At 32.9% G+C, this 24,997-nt stretch overlaps 1 protein-coding gene across 2 annotated transcripts in view; it reads left to right on the top strand.

The window, feature by feature from the left end:
- The first annotated feature begins 947 nt into the window (after nucleotides 1-947).
- LOC143054044 (uncharacterized) overlaps nucleotides 948-24,997 on the top strand; it is a 32,007-nt gene continuing 7,957 nt past the window's right edge. Inside the window, exons 1-4 of one of the 2 annotated variants that reach the window (XM_076226900.1) lie at nucleotides 948-1,268; nucleotides 13,103-13,355; nucleotides 18,867-19,305; nucleotides 24,263-24,921. In XM_076226900.1, the coding sequence (XP_076083015.1) occupies nucleotides 13,105-13,355; nucleotides 18,867-19,305; nucleotides 24,263-24,895 (1,323 nt within the window). In that variant the 5' untranslated portion in view covers nucleotides 948-1,268; nucleotides 13,103-13,104 and the 3' untranslated portion in view covers nucleotides 24,896-24,921. Of the gene's footprint in view, nucleotides 1,269-1,613; nucleotides 2,044-13,102; nucleotides 13,356-18,866; nucleotides 19,306-24,262; nucleotides 24,922-24,997 lie in introns of those variants that run through there. The other variant, XM_076226901.1, reaches the window with a different exon arrangement.

The following is a 24,997-nucleotide window of genomic DNA, read 5'->3' as shown; positions in this document are numbered from 1 at the left end:
ACTTACAGAAGTTTTGAATAGTGGAAAATGTTTGGGTCATTAAGGCGCAACTTTGTTACATTTTGACCAAAGAGATTTGACCTTTTTATAAGGGGCATAACCCCTGTTTTAGGTTTCTGAAAAGACAAAATCAGCTTTTACTATATAACCAAAGGTCCTAGACCCATGGGGTCTTCAGCAATGACATTGGGGACTAATGACCTTGACAAAGGTCAAAAGGTCAAAGGTCAAGGTCATGTCCCATATAGCGAATTATGTGTTTTTGACCTTATTTAAAGGATTTTCAGTGTGTTTTAAAGCTTTTCAATACATTCTACGTCTATTTGAACATATATTTTACATTATAAAAGGAAAGACCTCTCAATTGTTCAAGAACAATTGACATTTTAATTTAAATCTTTTTTTTTTCTATGGCTGATAGTCATGATAGAAATGTCAATATAGCATAGACTTTTCTTACTAGAAACAAAAAATATATACTTCATTGCAAAAAAACAACCTGTGGTGGATTAATGAATTTAAAAAAAAAACTGCGGCGCAATGGACAATTTCTGTCTGACAATATCTGCATTCGTCCGTTTAACTTATTGCTTAAATATGAAATATTTGATCTCTATGTCGGTGTTTTAATCAACTTTACATTTGTATTTATAATCAGAATGCTAAACTACGGAAACTGTTCATCCCATTATTTTTTTTACATTAAAATGCCTTTCACAAATTGGATCGAAGATTAAAACCCATGAAGGTGATTAATTGTAATTGATTCATTTAATTGATGTTTTTTTCTAAAGGTATTTCGTAAAAAAAGAAAAAATCAATCGGACAGAAAACGCAAAGGTCTGTATAGACATTGTTCATTAGCAGAATCAATAATATGTAAACATTTTTTATTCTACTTTGAATAATACGCAGGTTTGCGGCCATTGGCATGTTGTGATGAACTAGCGATTATTGACCAGTTCGTTGTCCTCAAGTTCAACGGCTGCAGACGAATATATTCTTCATAATATTATGCTAATTTTTACTTATCGAATGCAGTTGGATTAGGTAAATTCGAATATATTTCGCCATATTGTTTGTTAATTTTAATTTCGAAAATAATTTTATACTTTTTAATAATTACCTAACATTATGGCTATTGAATCTAAAAATAGGAGCGGATGGTATTTGGGTTAGTGTTACTCAAGGTGTGAAAGGACCGTAGCCGCCATTAACAAATATCAAAAATATATGCATCAACACCAGGCGAATATTCGCCGTCCAAGGTAAGTTAACTTGTCTGTTATTTATGTTGTCATTTCACTTACATATTTTTACAAATAACATTTTTTTATATATCTTTAATCAAAAGGTGTGCGGGGCAAGGTAATGTAATCTTAACAGCCGATAAAAACCATGTGGTAATCTTTATTTCACTCAATACACAATGTGTTTGTTGTAAACAACAATGTGTAAAAAAGTTTATGAAGTTACGTCACGATGATGATTACGATGCAAGAAGTAATAAAAGTTACATTTTATTACAGCATTTATTGCTTCTTAATTGTTTATTGCGTAATAGTATGATTTACTTATACACCTGAGTCTAATAATTGTTCAGGTAGTGTATTCAGCGCCCTGAAAGGTGAAATTAGGTCATGCTACCATTGAAAACTTTACTCTCGTAATATAACAGATATATTCATTCCTCAGGCGCTTACATGTCAATTATAGAAATAGCACGATTCACATTACTGACGAAGTATGCAGAAGTTGATCTGCTGAAAAAAATATGCGCAAGCATTCGTTTCATTGGTTGATCTTTGACCTTAATACATTAAATGATAAATATTCGCTTTACGTATTATTATCTAATGGCGAATACTGTCAGAAAAAATAAGCCAAGTGAGAAATCACCTCCATGTAAAATTAACTAGGTTATCGATAACAAGTGGGGAAAACATTGTTCATAATACAGTGTGTAATGAAAAGTTGTGTATTGAAATCTCAAACTTGTAATGATGGTGTTTGAGGAATTTGACATTGCAGAGCATTAAAGTGGTAAGTATTTATATATGTAAAAACTATATAAAAAAATCAGGATCAAGGTTATCATGGTGTGTGTACAATGTTAGAAAATAGAAAAAAATGTACTTTAAAAACTTCAAAATTATATGTAAACATTTAGCATGATTATAAAATTTAAAAAAAAAAATGTCAAGTTGAAAACTTAAGGGTTTTAAATTTTCAAAAAGTATTGAGATAAATATCTAAACAAATGCTAAAATGGAACATGTAAAATTATGTATTTCCAATTTATTTTTTCATATGTCAACTTAGCAGATATCATTTGAAGGTTTGTTTGAAGATTTATTTTGAACATGTTAACTTGAAGGATATGTTATTTATTAAGTTAGTTATTAATGAGAGTATTTGAACATTTTTGAGCATTTCACATCACAATACTTTACTTATTACCAATTCTAACATCTAAAACTTTCTATTTGTAATATTTGTCGCTGAATGATAAGCAACATAATAATGATAAGGATAATTATTGCAAAGTCAACCAAACAACATAAAGAGAAAAAAAGACATCTTGAAATCAAAATAAGGTCTTGAACAATACCATCTGATTTTCCATATAGATATATATATTGTTAACTGAAAGCCATGGTTAATTTAAGTCCAGACATTTTGTAAAAACATTGTACTGAATCTATCAAAAATTTAAACCTATAAATATATGCATATTATGTGATAATCATATGTGTACTTTATAATTAGGCTGAGAAAGATTTTTGAAGAGCTAGGTCATATACAACAGTTACCAGTTAAAGGCATGTCATCATACCTAGACATTTTATTTTGACATGTGGCAAACTCTATCTCTTACTCCCAAAATATGTGTAGAAGCGAAAGAATCAGAAATACAAATATGGCATCTTTTAGTTTGACGATGACTAAACCACCAAGTCTTTCATTTGACTTCATGGTGAATAGATCCCCAACCTCCAACACTGCCACAAAACCGCCAAGTCTTAAGTTTGACTTCATGGAGGACAGGTTCCCAAACCTCCCACAGTACCACAAAACCACCAATTTTTTAGTTTGAATTCATGATGAATAGATCCCACAACCTTCAACATTTACCACAAAACCATCAAGTATTTTGTTTGAATTCATGGTGGATAGATCCCACAACCTTCAACACTACCACAAAACCACCAAGTCTTTAGTTTGAATTTATGTTGGATAGATCCCACAACCTTCAACACTTACCACAAAACCACCAAGTCTTTAGTTTGACTTGATAGTGGATAGAACCCATAACCCCCACACTACCACAAAACCACAAAGTCTTTGGTTTGAATTCATGTTGGATAGATCCCACAACCTCCAACACTACCACAAAACCACCAAGTCTTTAGTTTGAATTTATGTTGGATAGATCCCACAACCTTCAACACTTACCACAAAACCACCAAGTCTTTAATTTGACTTGATAGTGGATAGAACCCATCACCCCCACGCTACCACAAAACCACAAAGTCTTTGGTTTGAATTCATGTTGGATAGATCTCACAACCTTCAACACTTACCACAAAACCACCAAGTCTTAAGTTTGACTTGATAGTGGATAGAACCCATAACCCCAACATTACCACAAAACCACCGAGTCTTTGCTTTGAATTCATGTTGGATAGATCCCACAACCTTTAACATTAAGACAAAACCACCAAGTCTTAAGTTTGAATTCATAGTGAATATAACCCATCACCCCAACACTTCCACAAAACCACCAAGTCTTTGGTTTGAATTCATGGTGGATAGATCCCATAACCTCCCACACTACCACAAAACCACCAAGTCTTTAGTTTGACCTCATGGAGGACTTATTCCCCAACCTCCCACACTACCACAAAACTACAAAGTCTGGTTTAAATTCATGGTGGATAGATCCCACAACCTCCCACACTACCACAAAACCACCAAGTCTTTAGTTTAACTTCACGGAGGACAGATTCTCTAACCTCCCACACTACCACAATACCACCAAGTCTTTAGTTTGAATTCATGGTGGATAGATCCCACAACCTTCAACACTACCACAAAACCACCAAGTCTTTAGTTTGACTTGATAGTGGATAGAACCCATCACCCCAACTCTTCCACAAAACCACCGAGTCTTTGGTTTGAATTCATGGTGGATAGATCCCACAACCTCCAACACTACCACAAAACCACCAAGTCTTTAGTTTGAATTTATGTTGGATAGATCCCACAACCTTCAACACTTACCACAAAACCACCAAGTCTTTAGTTTGACTTGATAGTGGATAGAACCCATCACCCCAACTCTTCCACAAAACCACCAAGTCTTTGGTTTGAATTCATGGTGGATAGATCCCATAACCTCCCACACTACCACAAAACCACCAAGTCTTTAGTTTGACCTCATGGAGGACTTATTCCCCAACCTCCCACACTACCACAAAACCACCAAGTCTTTAGTTTGAATTCATGGTGGATAGATCCCACAACCTCCCACACTACCACAAAACCACCAAGTCTTTAGTTTGACTTCACGGAGGACAGATTCTCTAACCTCCCACACTACCACAATACCACCAAGTCTTTAGTTTGAATTCATGGTGGATAGATCCCACAACCTCCCACACTACCACAATACCATCAAGTCTTTAGTTTGAATTCATGGTGGATAGATCCCACAACCTTCAACACTTACCACAAAACCACCAAGTCTTTAGTTTGACTTGATAGTGGATAGAACCCATTACCCCCACACTACCACAAAACCACAAAGTCTTTGGTTTGAATTCATGGTGGATAGATCCCACAACCTCCAACACTACCACAAAACCACCAAGTCTTTAGTTTGAATTTATGTTGGATAGATCCCACAGCCTTCAACACTTACCACAAAACCACCAAGTCTTTAGTTTGACTTGATAGTGGATAGAACCCATCACCCCCACGCTACCACAAAACCACAAAGTCTTTGGTTTGAATTCATGTTGGATAGATCTCACAACCTTCAACACTTACCATGAAACCACCAAGTCTTAGTTTGACTTGATAGTGGATAGAACCCATCACCCCAACATTACCACAAAACCACCAAGTCTTTGGTTTGAATTCATGGTGGATAGATCCCATAACCTCCCACACTACCACAATACCACCAAGTCTTTAGTTTGACCTCATGGAGGACTTATTCCCCAACCTCCCACACTACCACAAAACTACAAAGTCTGGTTTAAATTCATGGTGGATAGATCCCACGGCCTTCAACACTTACCACAAAACCACCAAGTCTTTAGTTTGACTTGATAGTGGATAGAACCCATCACCCCAACATTACCACAAAACCACCAAGTCTTTGGTTTGAATTCATGGTGGATAGATCCCATAACCTCCCACATTACCACAAAACCACCAAGTCTTTAGTTTGAATTCATGGTGGATAGATCCCATAACCTCCCACACTACCACAAAACCACCAAGTCTTTGGTTTGACTTGATGGTTGTTAGCTTGTCAACTGGAGTGTCACTGACAACCTTTCTTTACTGCTCTGAACTGTCTTGGAGTTTTTTGTGATTTTATTATGAGGATCTATTCCAATATTTAATTTAACATTTTGTTATAAGATATAAATGACCTATATAAATTACCAAAGTATAAAACATGAAAGGCATATTAAAACTCTTTGTTTGTTGACATCTTTTGTTTGTTTTGTACTTTTGTTGCTTTCTCATTGATGACCCTATGTTTTCTATTCCCCTACATTATGAAAATATCAATGCAAGTAATCTGATAGATTTGATAAGTTAAAAAACTTAGATATATTATCTTCTGTTTCCATTTTCTAGTATTTGTTGTGTTACACATTTCTATGTTTTGCTCTCTATAAGTGTAAACATTTCTAGAATTCCATTATGCTATGAAAAGGAAATGAAATGTTTTTCATTGGTATGTTATCATGGTTATGTGCAAAGATAAAAACTAACTTAATATAAAAGGGTTACACATGATAAGGAAATAAACTTGTGAAAAACAAAGGGAAAAGGCTTTAGTGATGCTGCATTTAATCTTATATTTATTGTTTAAAGAAAAGAATAAAATGATTTTAAAACCTGTTTTGTTAACCAAAAGATAATAAAATTAGCCGTTACATATAAAATAAGATCTTTTTGCTGTGTGCATGACTGAAGAGCACAGCATAAAAAAATCAACCAAAAATTGTTTGTAATCATTGATTTAAGAGGCTAGATTTTGTATTGATACACCTGCTTTACTGATATTTTGTAAAAAAACTATATAATTACAGCTTTTACATTAATGCTAGCAAGACAAATCTTTGTTTGGCTGGCTTGCTTTGTTTATATCAATGTTTGCTCAAGCATGGTAAATTAAGATAGGTGGAGCTTCAGCTTGTATACATCATACTTAAATTTTATTGGACGTTATGTTGGAGGTTAAGGACACTAAATTTTAAAACATCACATGACACATATTCTCACATGTTTCCTTACCTGTAAATATACAATACAGACAGGATTCTACTTCGTCGAAATTATCTTCCTATTACGCCAGTTCATTTTCACAATCGTAGAAACGGAAGACAATTTTTTTTTCAGAGATCCAACTTAAAGACTGTCGTCAAGCACTTTTAGTAAAATAGCTATTCGAACGGTGTGTTCGAATAGCTATTTTACTCTGATTTTGTGATCTATTGGATTGGTATTTCACTTGACCCCTATATTTCATCTTTTAGTACTGTGATTTTTTTAATGTTATAAAGTCAACATGTAGCTTTGCTATGTAAAATGATAGAGTCTGAAGCGAGATGATGTATCAAATACTCTTGTTTTGTACATTTTCAAGACAAAATATTCATCTCAAACACACCATAACATAAAAAAGGTGCACTCGATTGTCTCTTTTCGATACAATTGTTTCCCATTTTTTGTGAATATTTTCTTGAGTTGCATAATCGAAGGACAGACATGGAAATTACTGACTGAACTAATAGATTGATAATATTAGGTCAATTAATGTTGAAGGCCAGTTTCTCAGCCTCATACAAGAAAAAAGTTTATATTTTTCTTTCATTGGCAAATTATTGTATTTTTACAGGTGAGAAAACATGTGAGAATATTTGTCATGTGATGTTTTAAAATTAAGTGTCCTTAACCTCAGACATAACGTCCAATAAAATCTAAGTATGATGTATACAAGCTGAAGCCCCGCCTATCTTAATTACCATGCTTGAGCAAACACTGATACAAACAAAGCAAGCCAGCCAAACAAAGATTTGTCTTGCTAGCATTAATGTAAAAGCTGTAAAACAAAAATAACTTTAATATTCTCACTGCTTTCAAGATACAGAGCACCTAAAATTGTAAAAAAATAAAAAAATACCAATTTATGATCACAACACTGTTTTTTATATTGAACATATAACGGTATGTTTTTATGGCTGTGCTGTTGCGAAGAGTATTAAGTTTTACCCTTGTCCATCTGTACAATTCTAGTCAATTAAGATTGTAGTCAAATGCACCTGCCCTGTGCAGGATTTAAACTCACAACCTCTGTGTTGACTGTTTACTGGATACAGTTTTCCTACCGAAAGTCAGTGGTTCTTTCCAGGCACTCTAGCTTTCTCCACCAATAAAAAATTGAATGCCACGAAATAGTACAATAGTGTTGAAAATGGCATTAAACACACACTAATCAATTAGACGATTTCTATGAGACGGAGAGTTATGTCCCTTTAACATTTGATGAATCCCTTTTGAACACCTGTCTTTAACTGTACCCATATCATATGAATGGTCTTACCATCAGAAAATTACATGTCATATCAGTTTAAGTGTTATGTATGCAGTTGCTGTGGTGTACACAATAGTTGTTATCTCTATACTAAAAAAAAATCATGTGTAATGTTGTAATTCTTTTTGAAGGGAAAGAAAATATTTAACAGTTTGAGGCAGATCCTGATGAATGGGTATCAATTTATAAATGATAAAAATAGAATTTTGTATTTCATTCATTAATTACTGCCATGGTCATTGGTGCACATAATCATGTTAATGTAATAATTCCCCTTTTCAGATCACAGTTCAAACAAAAACTCATTATAAGTGAATGGCCTCCAAAAATCTATTTTTTGAAGGCCATTAACCTGTATTCAGATATTATTTCAGTCATTGTGTCTTGGGGCAAAATGATGACTTTTACATGAAGGTTTGTGGGCAAATATCCTGAAATCCAAAGTTTATATTTTATCAATGTAAATTGATACCTTTTTTGGGGTATAATACCCTTTGATGTGCATTTTTATGGAAATCATATTTCTATTTCAAGTTTTGGTTTGTAATTTTTGCTAGGAATAACAAGAAAATACACCTAGAAACACATAGAATAGTGCACTTAAGGCCAAAAGAGGTATTTCCTAGTTTCCTGTTTAGGCTGAGAAAAATAGATTTATATAAATAAAGAAAGATAAATAGTTTTATTGAAAAAAAAAATATTTTACATAGACTGAATTGGTAATGTTCTAAATTTTAATGGTGCTCAACTAAAAATGTCCTATGTTTTAGAGTAGGCATGCAAATTTTGTCTTGGGTAAGGGAGGCAGAAAATATAATTATGATTAGTCTAGCCTAATCATAATTAGCTAACTAAATCTTCTTTAAAAGGAACTATCATTTAAAAAATTATATTCACAAACTCTTTTGAAACATTTTCAGGATTGCTTTGTATGAAAATGTTTGATGTCATTCTGGGTGTCTGTGGTATCAGCTGAACAGTAAATTTAGGCATATTTCTGGATATTGACCCCAACAAACTTGCAATAAAAAAGCAGAAGCTGGTGATCAGGTTTTAACGTGTGACCTGGATTCCACTACTAATGGATCAAGCTTATGTCTGGACATGGCAACTGACCGTTAGATAATTAGCTTTGGGAAACTCTTGTAAAGGAGGAAATATTGATTTCCTTCTACAAAGATCTATATACCTGACTTGTCAATGTTTACTGAAGACGCTGTAATAAAATGGTATGGAATGAAGCAATTCTTTGTCAGTCTTCTAGCCGGTGGTGGTTATTTTGCTTGCTGAAGCTTTAGTCAAAGGATGATTTATCATGTTTATTATTTATCATGTTTATTATTGTGTCCTTTTTGTCTTCGTGCCAGATGGTCAGTTTCTTGGAAGAAATGTCATTAGTTTTATTTTAAATCCAGAATAGTGCGTAGGTGTACCTTGGCTATTTTGGAAAATAAAATATAAAGAGAAGATCAGTTTTCAAAAAGGTTTCTTTATTAAATAAATTATTTGATATAGAATATTTAACACAGCTAAAATGATGTCCACTTAAATGATGTTTTTATTAGTTATATGGTAGTGAGTTACTTTAAGACAGATATATGGCATCAATTTTCATTAGGGAGATTTATATGGGAGTGTTTCCAAAGTGATCTTGAATTCAAAGCTTACACAACTTAAAGTACAAGGACATGTGAGGTTAAAGTATGCTAATCCATAAACAAAAGAGTTGAAGTAGACATATTGAGATAGTCTTAGGTCTTCAATGAAAATATACTTGGATATTGTAGAGTTTCCATATAAATCATGAAAACAAGGTTATTTGAAAATGCTTAAATGTAATTAATTCATTGTAATATCAGTTCTTTGTCATTCTTATTATATTAACTGAAAATATTTTTGAAATCTCTGCTCTAACATGTCTAAAGGAGGAGTGTATATTGGTTTACCTCTGTCCATCCATCTGTCGGTGCATCTGTCAGCACAGCTTTTCTGTTGCATTTTTCTCAGCCACAACAAACCAGAGCTTCTTGATATTTGGTAATTTTGTTTAGAGCCATATTTACTCAATCTTAAAGTGGCAGATAGATACATCTACAGTTAATTTAGATGTTCAAACATCAAAATTCCTATAGAAGTTAGTTGGTGGAAAAATACACCAAGAGAAAATCGTATATGCTGTCATGTATTCAAATACCATTGGTGACGAATATCATTATTTTTTTGTATGTTCCAATAAACAAATTATGTCTTTAAGAGAAAGGTATATACCTACGTATTACATAAAAAGTCCTTCCCAATTGAAATTTATTGGTCTATTATCACACTGTAACGTGCCAGTGCTAACAAAAGTGTGCATGTTTCTAAGACATATTGAAAAAATATTTTCATAATTCATAGCATGTTACAATAATTTCTAACCACGTTGCAATTAACAATTTTGCAAACAAATCAACCAAATATATTTCAGTTTTATTGTATGATATCAGTTATTAATTTATTGTGTGACTTTCTTGTAAATGTACAAGTATATATGTAATTGTTAATGTATTGTTGTTATCCTCTTGTAGCACCATACGTGTGCCTAAGTTGTAATAAATTGTCTTGTCTTGTCCTGTCTTGTCTTGGTATAGTGTGACAACATTTCAGATCTAACACTTCAAAAAACTGAATTTGCAACAAATCTGCATACATGTACTTCAAACACAGCATCCAACTCTCATTAAATTTTATTAAACTTGGACTGTTCAACCTTTATTTATTTTCAAAAGACCAAAAAAATCAGTCTTTTACTAAAAAAAATAGTTTTCCATTTAGAAGGTGTTTAAGTTTGTTTCACATCATTAACATTGTTGAGCTTTTGATCATTGAGTGTTGTGAAACTTTGCAGAACTTTTTTCTTTTATAAATAAGAGATTTATTGAAGTCATAACAAATAAAAGTGTCTGTTTTATTTACCTATATAAATACCAATCCTGTAGTAGAGGTCAGTGTCCACTTGGTTATCAGACCCACAGCTAATTAGCTGTCTTAACAAGGAAGGTCATATGTAGTGCTTACCTGACAGAAAAATGACAGAGGACATATCAATATAGTATAAAACAGGATTGATTGAACATGAATTGTACTATTCATTTTGACATGTAAGGTTTTCTGTGCAATTTGAAAAGGTAGTTCTATGTAGGAAAGGTATCATTTGAAAGAAGTATGATTTGAGAGAACTAGATTTTTATTTGAGAAAGGTAGATTCTGGTCAATGTAGTTCTAGTTGAAAAAGGTTGTTTTTTTGTAATTAATATTGAGGTAATTAAAACTTAAATGGTAAATAATAATATGCAAAAATCAGTTTAGATGTACATCTAATATAATTTCATTAGACCATTGTATTTTTTCATACTTAAATTTAAAATAACCAAATGATTGATGATGTATTTTTAAAACCAAATTTCTAATGAGACAAATATACTACTGCTTTAATTTGAAAAAAAATAAAACAACTTATTATGAAAACATTTCTCAAAATGTAAAGAAGGTGCTTCTACAGTTTTTATTTTTTCTCATTCTGCCTTTCTTTCTCAGATTTTCTAAACCCTTTCATCCATTACCCTCTCTTTGCTATCCTTCCTTCTTTTAGTTCAGTTAGATGTTGATGTAGTAATCAGATATAAAATCATACATAAGTTTGCTATAGAACTCCACAAAGTAAAAGTCAGCTTGTGCCAGTAAATATTCAAACAAAGCACTGCTCTCTGCCAATTTTCTAACAGCTTTCATCTTTCATGTTAATTGTAGTAGATGAGTGTAATAGTCAGGTGACCTGAAAGAGAGGTCATTGTCCAGTTGGTCATCAGACCATAGGTAATTTATCAAGGACACATGTAATGTAATGTTTACCTCATAGGTAGAGACAGTTATAGGTAAAGACAATTATAGGACAGTGTTATGATATAAAAAAATAAGATTATGAACCTTATTGGCTGATGGAGAACAGATAAAAATATAAACTTATTTATGATACATCATGTTAATTAAGGTCAGAATAAAGCATGATGGGTAATATCCTTCATCCATCAGGCAGTTATAAACTTGTAATAGTATTTCATTGACAACTTTAATGACTCTTAATTATCCATGTAATATATGATGTATTACATCACACTTTCAAGGATTTCACAACTGCATTAAATGTATACATGGTGCAGGTAAAAATAGTAGTACAACTCATCCTAGTGGAGTGTGAATAGATGAACAACAATCCTACAAACACTGCCAATTAAACCAAAAATTACAAGTGGATAGAAACACACTGAGAATGGAATATCTTGATTCTGAAAAAGCACTTTATGATGTTAAGATGACCCCCTCCACTGTTATCTGAAAAATAACTTTTGGTCAATATTTTATTGTGCCATAATTGGTTTTAAGGATAATTCTGAAAGTTGTTTGCTTGAACAGTTATAAATGTATAATCCTAAAAATCTATGTTGAAATACCATCGAAGCCCATTTACAGTACACCAAATGGATAATTTTGTTGTAGGAGGGGTGGATATATTAACGGCAGGGGGATAAGAATTCATTTACTTATGTATAGTTTGAAGTTGTACTAAAATGTGTTATGTATGGTGTATGAAATCTATGAAATACAGAAATATATACATCATATCTTAATTTTTTGGAGAAATTGGTGTTATTGTAAAAGACGTACTATATACGCTTAAACATACTTATTTATAGTGGATTGGGAAACAAGTTATTGCAACTTATATTAATCCATTTCCACTTTGTGGGTGCGAGTGCTGCCCTGTAGCGGCAGTAGCCTTCTCTTTTTTCGAAATCTACAAGGGTATTTTAACACAGGTCAGCCACTTATCACCCCCTTCCAACAGACTATCATCGTTTCTTAAGACAGAACCTCGCAAATAGTGTCAAGGGAGAGCCGAAGATTAAGTCCCTGAAATTTTCTACCCTGAATGGGTATCGAACCAGGGACCTTTGTATTAGTGATGCCTTAACCACTACACCACGGCTCTCTAATAATTGGTTATTAATGTGTCTTTGGTTGCTGTCTCATTGATGTATAGCCCACACGGTAAAATCAGCTATAAAAGCCCGCAAATGACAATGTAAAACAATTCAAACGAGAAAACTAACGGCCTAAGTTATGTAATGAAATTGAATGAAAAGCAAATATGTAACACATAAACAAACGATAACCACAGGCTCCTTTCTAGATACTTTAATACACATTTTACTGTATTTGTAGAAATGGATGAGGATGGGACAGACCACTGCATCAGATTGCCAGCCACAAATGGACCACGTCCTTACAAATGTGAGGTTTGTCAAAGATCTTTTCGAGAAGTTGCAACTCTGAGGAAACATGAACAGTTACATCGAGCAGACAGACCTTATGTGTGTACAACATGTGGGAAATCATTTCTCTGGTCATCAAATCTCAAGGTCCATGAAAGAGTTCATACAGGGGAACGTCCATACAAATGTAAAATATGTCATAGGTAAGTTAATCTTAAAATATAGATGAGTTATCTCCCATTTATAGAAAGCATATATATTTATTAAGGTTTTATCTTTTGATTGAAAGCACAAAATTCTTATGTATGATAGATATAAATCCAGGAAAATACATTTATATTAGGAGAAGCATATAAATACATACCAAACTTGTGCCTCATTTACCCTGATATGACAATGTAATTGGGATTTTTATTTCACTAACTGAAGTCAATTGCAGACTCTGAATTACATATTTCTTTACTTTGGAATTCATTTTGGATTTAAACCAGTCTATGACCACCAAAACCTGATCTGTAACCTTAGGCATTTATGTATCAAGTTTTACAAAATAATCAATGGTTATGATGATCAAGAAGACCCCTACAGTAAGCATCAATATAGGTGTCCTCCTTTGGCCTGACTATAAAACATAATAACCATCATCTCAATATTATCAAAACTTTTGAAATATTACCTTATTTCAGACAAATGAAGAATATGAAACAAATTAGTTTGTTTTTCCGATAGAAATAATTGGACAGACAGTGTTTAATAAGTGAGAAATAGTGGGAATAAGAAATCAATAAGAAACATGCAATGTCCAGTCTGTGGTAATTGATCTAACACTGTGTGATATTGACAGGCAGGAAGTTACTTTATACAGTCATGTGATCATTAGTTCAGGAATTATACCCATTTTCATCTTACTTTCTCAGTAACTCTGGTTTCTTGTCATTATTTGTCTGATCTTTGCTTACAAGGTGACTTTTCACCTGGTCTAAATTTAAAATGTAATTTGTATAACCAATGCCTATGCCTCATTAAAGTGGTTAGAAATGTCCCTGCCCAACAAACACTCATTGAATTTTCAAAATATCTAGTTTAAAATTGCAGTCCATTTTCCCTATTGACCAGTAAAACGAATTGTTAAAAACAGTTACGGAAATTAAGGTGTGTTAGTAGATAAAATAGTCATTTTGTCTTCAAATTGGGTAATGCTGAGATATTTGGAGATTGCTTGTTTTACAAAGGGACTATGGGCTTTTGATGTACAAATAAATTCACAATTGTAAAGAACTAATGAAGACTATGACAAAATAAAAAGATATCCAGTCTACACCTGCTCTATTAGAACAGTTAAAATTGTTGTCCAAGCAGGATAATTTCTTGAAAATTTGAATTTTGATAACAAATAATTGATAATTTAATTAAACTGCTTGTTAAAATGAGTTTGAAACAGTTCTAGACAATTTTTGGTTCTCTTGAAATGAAACTGCAGCTCAAAACGTTATGTTTGTTATCTAAGCCTTACATATGTTCCCAAAACAGAAAGCAAATGCATGTTATCAGCAGGAGCTTCATTCATAATGTCAGCAAAACATTCTTTAATCTGATCTGGCAGAGCAAATGGTGGTAACCTATCTGTTTTCATGTTTATCAATTACAACTTGTCTTATTGGATAACTTGCTATTATATTAACATTGGGAATCATTTAATATATTAAGGATTGAATCAGTCCCCCTTGCATAGCTATGATGTTTTGTCTGGGTTTGTCCATTTACTTTTGTTTTTTTGTTTGTTTTATCAGCTCTTCAATGTTTATTATTGTTTTGTATTTTCAAATGTGTTGGCCCAAATATCACAGAAGAGACATTTTATGTCAAACGCACCTCTGGTGCAGTAAAATTGGTACCTCTAACATTATGAAAAAATTGGGATTTTTTCCGTAGTGTTTCTATATGTCGGACTTATAAACAATAAACAGTTTCATAGCTGTATTTAACTTTGTGATACATCCTTTAAATCCTTAGGGGAAAACTAAAATCTCAAATAGTTGCCCTTGTTTGGGTTGCAATCAATGGGAAATAAGTACTATCTTTAATGTATAGGTTTTTAGCATAACTCAACTAAAATTCATCCATTGTGTTGTCTATAACAGTCCCAAATGTTGTTTGACTCAATATTGTATCTTTGTACATACATTACCAATGTATCCTACAACAAGATAAAAGGTTGTACTATCATGCTACTAACTCTGTTTTGTTTGTGTTATTTAGTGTGTAAGTGTATAAGTTCTGTAGCAGGAGTAATTTGTTATTGTGTCTCACCATGAACATTACACTTAACAGGAAGTTAGTTACATATAAACTGCTATATTTTTTCTATGTAAAAATCAATACACTTTATTGACCCTTTACATATTTTTTCCATTATATCCATGAAAAACAAAGATGTTTTCCAGTACATATCAAATGAATAAAGGATTTATTCCTTCTAATTTCCTCTGTGTGTTACAATACTTCATACTGATATCTGAAACCGATATTGTTTTGTAAAATCTTGTTTTAATTTAAATGGATATCAGATAGATTAAGGGTCACTGTAGGGTAGGTCAACACCTGAGAGTTGTAAAAAAAAGTGAGAAAAAGTCTGGCTACTCATGATATGAAGTATTATGAAAAACTTAATTTCACCATTTTATATCCAGAATTTCTTATTTATCAAGTGACTTTAAAAGTAAACTTAAGAAAAATTTTCAGTTATAATGACATGGCATTAATTCATATCTAGTTCTTAGTCAGTAAAGTTTTAACCAAATAATTTTCCAGGTATTTTTGTGGACTATGTTTTTTGAGATCGTGGGCTATCAATCTGCACTAAGTTATAAAGAAATTTCTCTCAAAAATATAGATTTACTTGATAAAACTTTGTTACATATATGCATTTACAACTGTCAGATCTAATGTTTTTGAATTTTAAGTGTAAAGTAAATTTAGGTATAAATTTTAAACCAGAAATCAGAAGATTTTCATTTTTTGTCATTGACATGTACCTTTCTTACCCACAATCAGTATAGACTTTATGTTTTCTCTGCTTTCAAGCAATGAACCTGTTTATAATCCCTGTCCTTGGGAAGCAGGAATTATAAAGGTATTGATGGTAAAACTGACAAACAAATAAGTTACCCGTAACAAGGTTATTACAAATTATAGACCCTCATTTAAATGTCTAATATTTCAGTTGAGTAAATGGCTGAAATTAAATGCATTTGTTATGTACTCTTTGATGAATAAAGCTCAGGTAAAAAAAAATGGAAAAATATCTGGTTAAGCTGTTTACTTTGGGAAAAATAGTATAATAAGGTCAAATCTTACATGTTCACATTTAAAACCTTTCTTTGTGTGTGACATGTACTAAATCTTGATGAATAGGGTACCTGTGTTTGTAATAGCTGGAGATAGGGATTATTGTTACCCACTTAAAATAACCTTATCAATAACATGTTTGTTTAAGAAATATCTGTGAAGGAGGACAATCACTTTGACTTATATTTAGAAAAGGGTTAAAATTGTTAGGTCCAGTATCTCTCCAAACTGATAGAATTTAATTGTTGTGTTATATCAATTTGTTGCAATACAAATATTTAGAAGTAACGACAAATTTTGTTCTTGTCTTTCTTGACTTTCTTCCATTCATGCATACTTCCACATTAAGAGTGGGAGGTTTACTGTTTAAACCTTGTTTTTCAATCTGTTCATCTATACCCCATTTATAGAGTGGGGAAAAGGTTACATTTACTATGTGACTGTGTTTGGGTATGATGTAAATTCCAATAAGATGTATGTCCCAAATAAAAAAAATCTCCATTTCATTGTACAACATTGTAGTACATGGATACTGTTTTTAGTTAATTTGTGTCCACAAAAATCTAATTTGGTCTCTATAAAAGAAACATGGACAACCAAAAACTTTTAAAATGTTGAGATATGGTTGCTGTATTCCATTTGCAGTAAATCTTTTTAGAATACCTTACCTGTTGTGAAAATCATCTCGTTATCAATGTTTCCAGTCATTAAAAATGTATATATCAAAACATCTTTCTGCAGATGACTTTAAGAAATTGCTTTTCAAAAAAAAAGTGTGGAGCGACACTTTACAATTTAAATTAAGGCGATGTGACATATTGCCAATGAGCCCAATATCCATCTGTGTTCAAATCATGTAGCTATTAGCAATTGTAGATCACCATGCAGACATCAACACAAAAAAACCACCCATAAAGTATAGTCAGCTATAAAAGACCCAAGCATGAACAAAAATGAAACAAACTAAAAGATAAAACTAATGTTGTTTACAAAATATAATTGTTTAACACAATCTTGTAATGATGCAGGATATAGCACCCCAACAACCCAAGTTATCAACATGCAGGCTTGAACAATAGACTGATGGAACAAAATAAATAGTTAGATATTGCATAAGCAACCACAGACAAGGTTCTCACTACCATGTTATTATATCAAAGACCACTAGCTTATAAGTGCCATTCTTTATTACAGTACTGTTCATAAGACATTTTAATGTTTTTATGCCCCATTTATAGGCATAATGTTTTCTGGTCTGTGCGTCCGTCTGTCCTGCTACAGGTTAAAGTTTTTGGTCGAGGTGGTTTTTGATAAAGTTGACTGGAGTTTTTATACAAATACATAAACAATTGTAAAGAACTAATGAAGACTATGATAAAGTAAAAAGATATCCAGTCTACACCTGCTGTATTAAAACAGTTAAAATTGTTGTCCAAGCAGGATTTTTTCTTGAAAATGTGAATTTTGATAACAAATAATTGATAATTTAATTTAAATGCTTATTAAAATGAGTATGGAATAGTTCTAGACTTTAATTGGTTCTCTTGAAATGAAGCTGCAGCTCAAAACAATGTTTTTATCTCCCACCTACACCTACGATAGTAGAGGGATATTTTGTTTTCTTGTCTGTGAGTCTGTTGGTTCGTTCCTTCGTCCGTTCGTCCTTCTGCCTGTCCCGCTTCAGGTTAAAGTTTTTGGTCAAGGTAGTTTTTGATGAAGTTGAAGTCTGATCAACTTGAAACTTAGTACACATGTTCCCTATGATATGATCGTTCTAATTTTAATGCCAAATTAGAGATTGTCCCCCATTGGTCCACTGAACATAGAAAATAATAGTGTAGTCCGTTTGTCTCGTATCAGGTTAAAGTTTTTGGTCAAGGTAGTTTTTAATGAAGATGAAGTCCAATCAACTTGAAACTTTGAGTACACTGTATATATGCTGTTCCCTATGATATGATCTTCCTTATTTTAATGCCAAATTAGAGTTTTTCCCCCATTTTCACGGTTGACTGAACATAGCAAATGATAGTGCAGTCCGTCTGTCCCCCTTCAGGTTAAAGTTTTTGGTCGAGGTAGTTTTTGATGAAGTTGAAATCCAATCAACTTGAAACTCGGTACACATGTTTCCTATGATATGATCTTTCTAATTAATTTTAATGCCAAATTAGAGATTTCCTCCCATTTTTCGGTCCACTGAACATAGAAAATGATAGTGCGGCTGGGGCATCTGTGTACTGGAGACACATTCTTGTTTATTATTAAATAGCAATATTTTAATATCTTCTAACATATATACTTACAATATTGTTTTGAGTCTATAACATTTCTGTTTCAGTAAAATAATAGTTTACACTGTTTTTTTACAGGTGTTTTACTCAATCAAATGATTTAAGAAGACATGAAAGAAATGTTCACATGCGTGGTAAACTGGGAAATCAGAGGGCACCAGCTGCCAGACCAACAGGGCAGGTTAATATGGCTGCATATCATGCCTTTGCCATGCAGCAGAGGGCATTATTGCAGCATGCCCTGACATATGAGAGCATGATTCAGACCTCAAGTGTCAGCCAACATCACATTTTTCCAGGTCAACCTCGGCCAAACTCTCAGATGATGTCTCTACCTCAAGCTTTAAAATCTCGTGATGGTACCTCAGCTATATCTACCTCTACAGACCGGGACAAGGACCAGTCTAGTCCAGTCAAACTAGAACAGGTGACACCACCTCACAGCCCACCTGAACAAGGACAAGTGGAACATATGAAAGCAGAAACTAGATACAGTCTGGCAGAAAGTTATAGTCAGGTTTGTACCCATATCATTCATCAAATCATTGAAAATATTGTGACATTATTTATGTAAATTCGTAAATTTTTGCATGCGTTTATTTACTTTGATTGCAATTTTTATAATATTATCGTATAATAGTATGATGTTGTCATCGTCTGTGTCGTTGTTCGAAGACACATTGGTTTCCAGATAATAACTTTAGTTTAAGTGAATAGATCTTTATGAAATTTTTGCAGAAGGATCAATACTACAAAAGGAAGGTTGGGATTGATTTTGGAGAAATCGATTAGGAATTAAGGGCCCAAAAGGGGCCTAAAACAAGCATTTTCTAGTTTCAGGATATCAACTTGAGCACAAGTATTTTAATTGCTCTGAAATTATACCACAATGTTTAAAACCACACGTAGAAGGTATGGATTCTTTATAGGGGTTATAGGGCCAAAGTTTAGGAATTAAGGGCCAAAAAGGGACCAAAACAAGCATTTTTCTAGTTTCCAGACAATAACTTCTGTGTAATTGTGTGGATCTCTCTGAAATTGTACTACCATATAACAAAAGGGGGGCTGGGATTAATGTTTTGGTTAATTGCCCAAAATATGTAGGAATTTGGGGCCAAAAAGAAGCATGTTTCTAGTTTCCAAACAATCATGACAATAACTTGTGTTTAAGTGTATGGATCTCTCTGAAATTGTACTACAAGGTTCAATACTACAAAGGAAAGCATGGGATTGTGTTTAAGTGTTATTGCTCCATAGGGGTTTCAAAAAGTTGGGGGGGGGGGGGGGATTTTTTGTTTGCCATTTTTATAAGGGCTTCCTTTTTTTTCAAAAATTTTCAAATTTTGAATTTTGAAATTTTTTGAAGAAATCTTCAATTGCACAGTATTGTGCAATAGATTTGTTAGATCTTTGACCACATTAATTTTGTGACAAAAACCTATATTATGTCAAAAATTTGATCATAATCCAAATTCAGACAGAATCAAGCTTGAATATTGTGACCAAATTTGCCCCAACTGTTCAGGGTTCGACCACTGGGGTCGTTTAAAGCTACTCCCTGCAGAGCACCTGGTTAAACATTGGATAAAAATGTTGAATCATTGCAATTTCAGGAAATTTTGCATCAATATTTGAAATGTGTTTTTTTACCACTGTTACTCCTGTTTTACAGAAGGTATTATGGTATATTATATATGAATATTGATGCAACATTTCCTGATATTAGTCAGTTTGTCCCTCTGTCCATAGCCGACATGTCAGACAATAACTCAGAAAGGCTTTTACTAATTTACATGAAACTTTTGTTAATTGTTTCAATCTATTGATGTTAGCTCCTTTTATATATTTTTCAATTTTATAGTTTTATTTTCCAAGTTATTAAATTTTTTTCATAATAAAGTGTAATTTCCAGTTTTCAGACAACAGCTCAGAATTGCTTAAGCAGAATACATAAAATTTTTGTGACTGTCTTATATCTATTAAAATAACCTCCCTTTAGTTATTTATAAAATTCTAATATGTCATTGAGAAGTAATGGGACTTTATTTTTTGAAATATAACAGACGTATCAGGCGCTCATGGCACAGCTCTTAATTATTTAAGTATAAATCCTACTTTGTAAAGGATCACTCTGATTCGAACAAAAAATTCTCTGAAACTGATATTATCAAGATGCTTGATTTCTTGATTGACAACATATTTGTTACGTTCGGAGGACGTGTTTTTCAACAGACTGTCGGCATACCAATGGGTACAAACTGTGCCCCTCTACTTGCTGACTTGTTTCTTTATTATTATGAGGCTGACTTCATGCAGGAACTTCTTAGGAAGAAAGATAAGAAGTTAGCAATATCCTTTAACTCTACTTTTCGCTATATAGATGATGTTCTTTCACTAAATAATTCAAAATTTGGTGACTATATGGAACGCATCTATCCAATCGAGCTAGAGATAAAGGATACTACAGATACAGTTAAGTCGGCCTCATATCTTGACTTACATCTAGAAATTGACAATGAGGGTCGGTTGAAAACAAAACTTTACGACAAAAGAGATCATTTCAGCTTTCCAATTGTGAACTTTCCATTTCTAAGTAGCAACATTCCAGCAGCACCTGCATACGGGGTATATATCTCCAGGGATGATTCCACTATATAGTTTAGGGCCGCTTAGCGGCCCCAAAAAAATGTACATGAAAATGAATTCCCAATTCAGGAAAATAAAATAAAAATCGATATTTCCGGAAAAGTTTCTGTCATCGATTAAGGCAACTATAATTTTTCATAGTTTGTTGTCAAAACGTTTTAAAATCCGGATAAGAATGCTGTTTACGATCACATCTTAGTAACAACGATTTAATTATGTCAACATGTGGGAAACAATTTTAGCAGCCGAATACAATTGATTTTAATATGTTATGGGAGTATTGGATCTTGAAAAAGCAGATCGCCCAGCAGGTTGATAAAAATGGGTGTCAAAGCAGACCTCCTCAGAGAGCAAATTCAAATTTTGATATAACATTGATGGATAAGGTTAAATGGCCGCCGATCTCGTAAAAGCAGATCACCCAGCAGAGCCGGTTATATAGTATGATGAAAACTTGTTTTGTAAAAGAAATTATTTCCTCAAAAGACAAAAGTTTGAGCGTTTTTTGAAAATAATGTTGATGATAGACCATTCATGAAATACGATGTCATCATTATTGAACTATTTCAAAAGTTTTGACGATGATCCAAATAATTTTAAAGAACACTGATTCAATGCTTTGAATATCTTATCAATTAAGTATATGAACTTTTGTAATTGCTTTTCTGAATTCGACAATTGACCAGTTTAATTTGAAATCCATTTGAATTAAGGTAAATTTATAGAGATGACCTGCTGTTGAAAAAATACCCGATGAATGATTTTTTTCAGTGGTTTATGTTAGCTGAAATATATGTTTTTGTAATAGGCCTAAGTAACTATAGCTAAGATGATAGACTAGTGCATCATGTTCAATGATATTCATGTAATAACAGTAGCCCATCCAGAATTATTCAAAATGTTACAACTTACATGAACATCAGTGTACAGGTTAAACTTAATAATATATACACATTTTCCGTTTTTCAGGAAAATAATGTTATTTCGTCTTAGATTTTATGCTTGAAAAATTCCCAATTAGAATAAAAATTCCCAATTTGATGTTCAAGGGACCCATTTGAAAACACCTGGAATCATCCCTGATCTCCCAATTGATACGATATTCCCGTGCTTGCATTTCCTATCATGATTTTCTTGATAGAGGGTTGCTGCTCACAAGGAAGCTATTAAACCAAGAGTTCCAAATGGTGAAGTTGAAATCATCCCTTCGTAAATTTTACGGACGCCATCACGAGCAGGGGTTTCATTATCTTTCATGTTGACCGGTACATTTCTATTTGTAGGTGGTACTTTTCAATGTATTCAATGAACATCTTATATAAAAATTCCTGAATTCAGGTGGTACTCATCAGTAGCATAAGAGGGTAAAAGTACCGGGTACCGCCTCTTAATGAATGGCCTGCACGAGTTGGTTGACCGTTATGGAATAACCGTTTCACAAATGATATCAGATATGTTCCTTACGTTGTAACTACAATCCCCTTCCCTTTCATGAATGTGACCTACAGAATTAGATTTGTTATCACATAAGCAACATGACGGGTGCCACATGTGGAGCAGGATCTGCTTACCCTAGTTTTTTGGTGGGGTTCGTGTTGTTTATTCTTTAGTTTTCTATGTTGTGTCCTGTGTGCTGTTGTTTGTATGTCTTTTTCATTTTTAGCCATGGCGTTGTCAGTTTGTTTTAGATTTATGAGTTTGACTGTCCCTTTGGTATCTTTCGTCCCTCTTTTATCCTGTCACAATTTTCTCATAAATTAAAACATAATAAAAACAATTCTGAATTTACGATGTATGGAACAAAGCCATAAATTTCAATAAACAGAAGTTACTTTTATATTACTGTCTTTAATACACATACATTATAAACTCTTCCAAGAAAAGGTTATTTGTGGACTTGAAGAAGAATAGCCGTAGATGAATTTTCATTCATCTTTAAATACATTCTCAAAACAAGTAAAACAATTCTTTTGCATGTTAATGGTTATTGGAGACATTAAACTATTTTATATTTTATAAGTAAGTAGAGCTGGATAATCCGTATTATCTCTCACAGGTGCCTTAATATGTTTTACTTCAGTCATTTTTCTGTTGTCCTATTTCTCAAGTTTAATGAAGATATAAAAAAAATATATGATTTGTTTTCACATTTGATTTTTACAGTTTTAATTAAACAAATATTAATGGCAAAAAAAATCATCATAATCAGTAAAGCAGGCAAGAATTTTAATGTATGCACTTTAGTGAGTGACAGTTATATTTGGTATGTTGGATCATTGCATACATATCTCTCTTTCAGACCAGGTTCATCTGACTTTGAACACAGATGTTTGTGTCCTTTTTGTGATAGAAATATCATGTCTTTCTTTTGTTGTCTATGAGTATCAAATGTCGATTCTAAGGGAGGGTCCCAGGGTTGGGATCCCACTTTTGGCTGGATCCTTGCCTGTTGGCACTGAATAAGACTTCTTTAGGCATCATTTATTGTTTTGCATATGTGAATGATATTTTTACTTTGAAAGAAAGTCTTGCATGAATAAAGTTTCTAAGAGGATTTCTATCTGATTAATTCCTGTTAATGTCTTGTGGCAAATATGAATCTATATTCAAAACCATATAGTAAATAGACTTTAAATATTCTTTGAGAATAATTTGTTAAAATGGCTGCCATGAAAAATGCAATCAACTAAGAAGGTGAGATATTAGTGCAAGTATCAGAAACTATATATAGTGTATCCCTGACCAGCAAAACCAAACCTTTATGAGTATAGGAGTATTTTATTATTTATCTACTTAAAGTAAAAATAAATATCTTTATTGTTTTACAGATGTCAAGCTCAAGTATGGTGCATTCTCCATCCTCATCAATACCTACTTCAACCTTTACCTCACAAAATGAAGGCATTATTACCAGAAATAGAAATGGGAGCATTACTCCTCAGAGCAGTGGTCTAGTATCTCCAGTCTCAACAAACTTCCGATGCATGCCAGAGCGATTATCCATGACAAGTCTACCTCAACCGACATTGCCTCCAATTTCCTCTCTTTATAATGGCAGCTCATTTGATCGGGTCATTGATCTCAGTGTCAACAAATCTGTCAGTAGTGAAGAATCTGAGGATAATGAATCAAAGGGAGGGAATTCTATTCGTTCAAAGAGCCCACCTATGTCAGAGACGGAGAGTGAAGAGAAAAGACATGTTACAACTACCTCAGAAACTCCAGTTTCGGATTCGGGTATCCATCATTGTGCACATTGTAACATTATTTTCAATGATTTTACAATGTTTCATCTTCACCAAAGTCTGCACTCTCCAGAGGAAGAAGATCCTTTTGTCTGTCCGTCATGTCATAGACGATGCCAGGATCGTATTGAGTTCATGTTCCACATGGTCTGGCATGTCAAGTACCCCCACACTATACCAAATTATGAACCTTTCAGAGAAAACTTTATTTCATAGAGGGAACAAATAGTCATTTAAATAAGGTAGGTTGTTGGAGAAATTACAGACTTTCATAAAAATTAGATGAACACATTTAAGGACTTATGTGGCCAATCAAAT

The sequence above is a fragment of the Mytilus galloprovincialis genome, chromosome 12 (genome assembly GCF_965363235.1).
Source record: "Mytilus galloprovincialis chromosome 12, xbMytGall1.hap1.1, whole genome shotgun sequence".
Lineage (NCBI taxonomy): Eukaryota > Metazoa > Mollusca > Bivalvia > Mytilida > Mytilidae > Mytilus > Mytilus galloprovincialis.
This window is presented reverse-complemented; position numbering and strand designations above follow the sequence as displayed.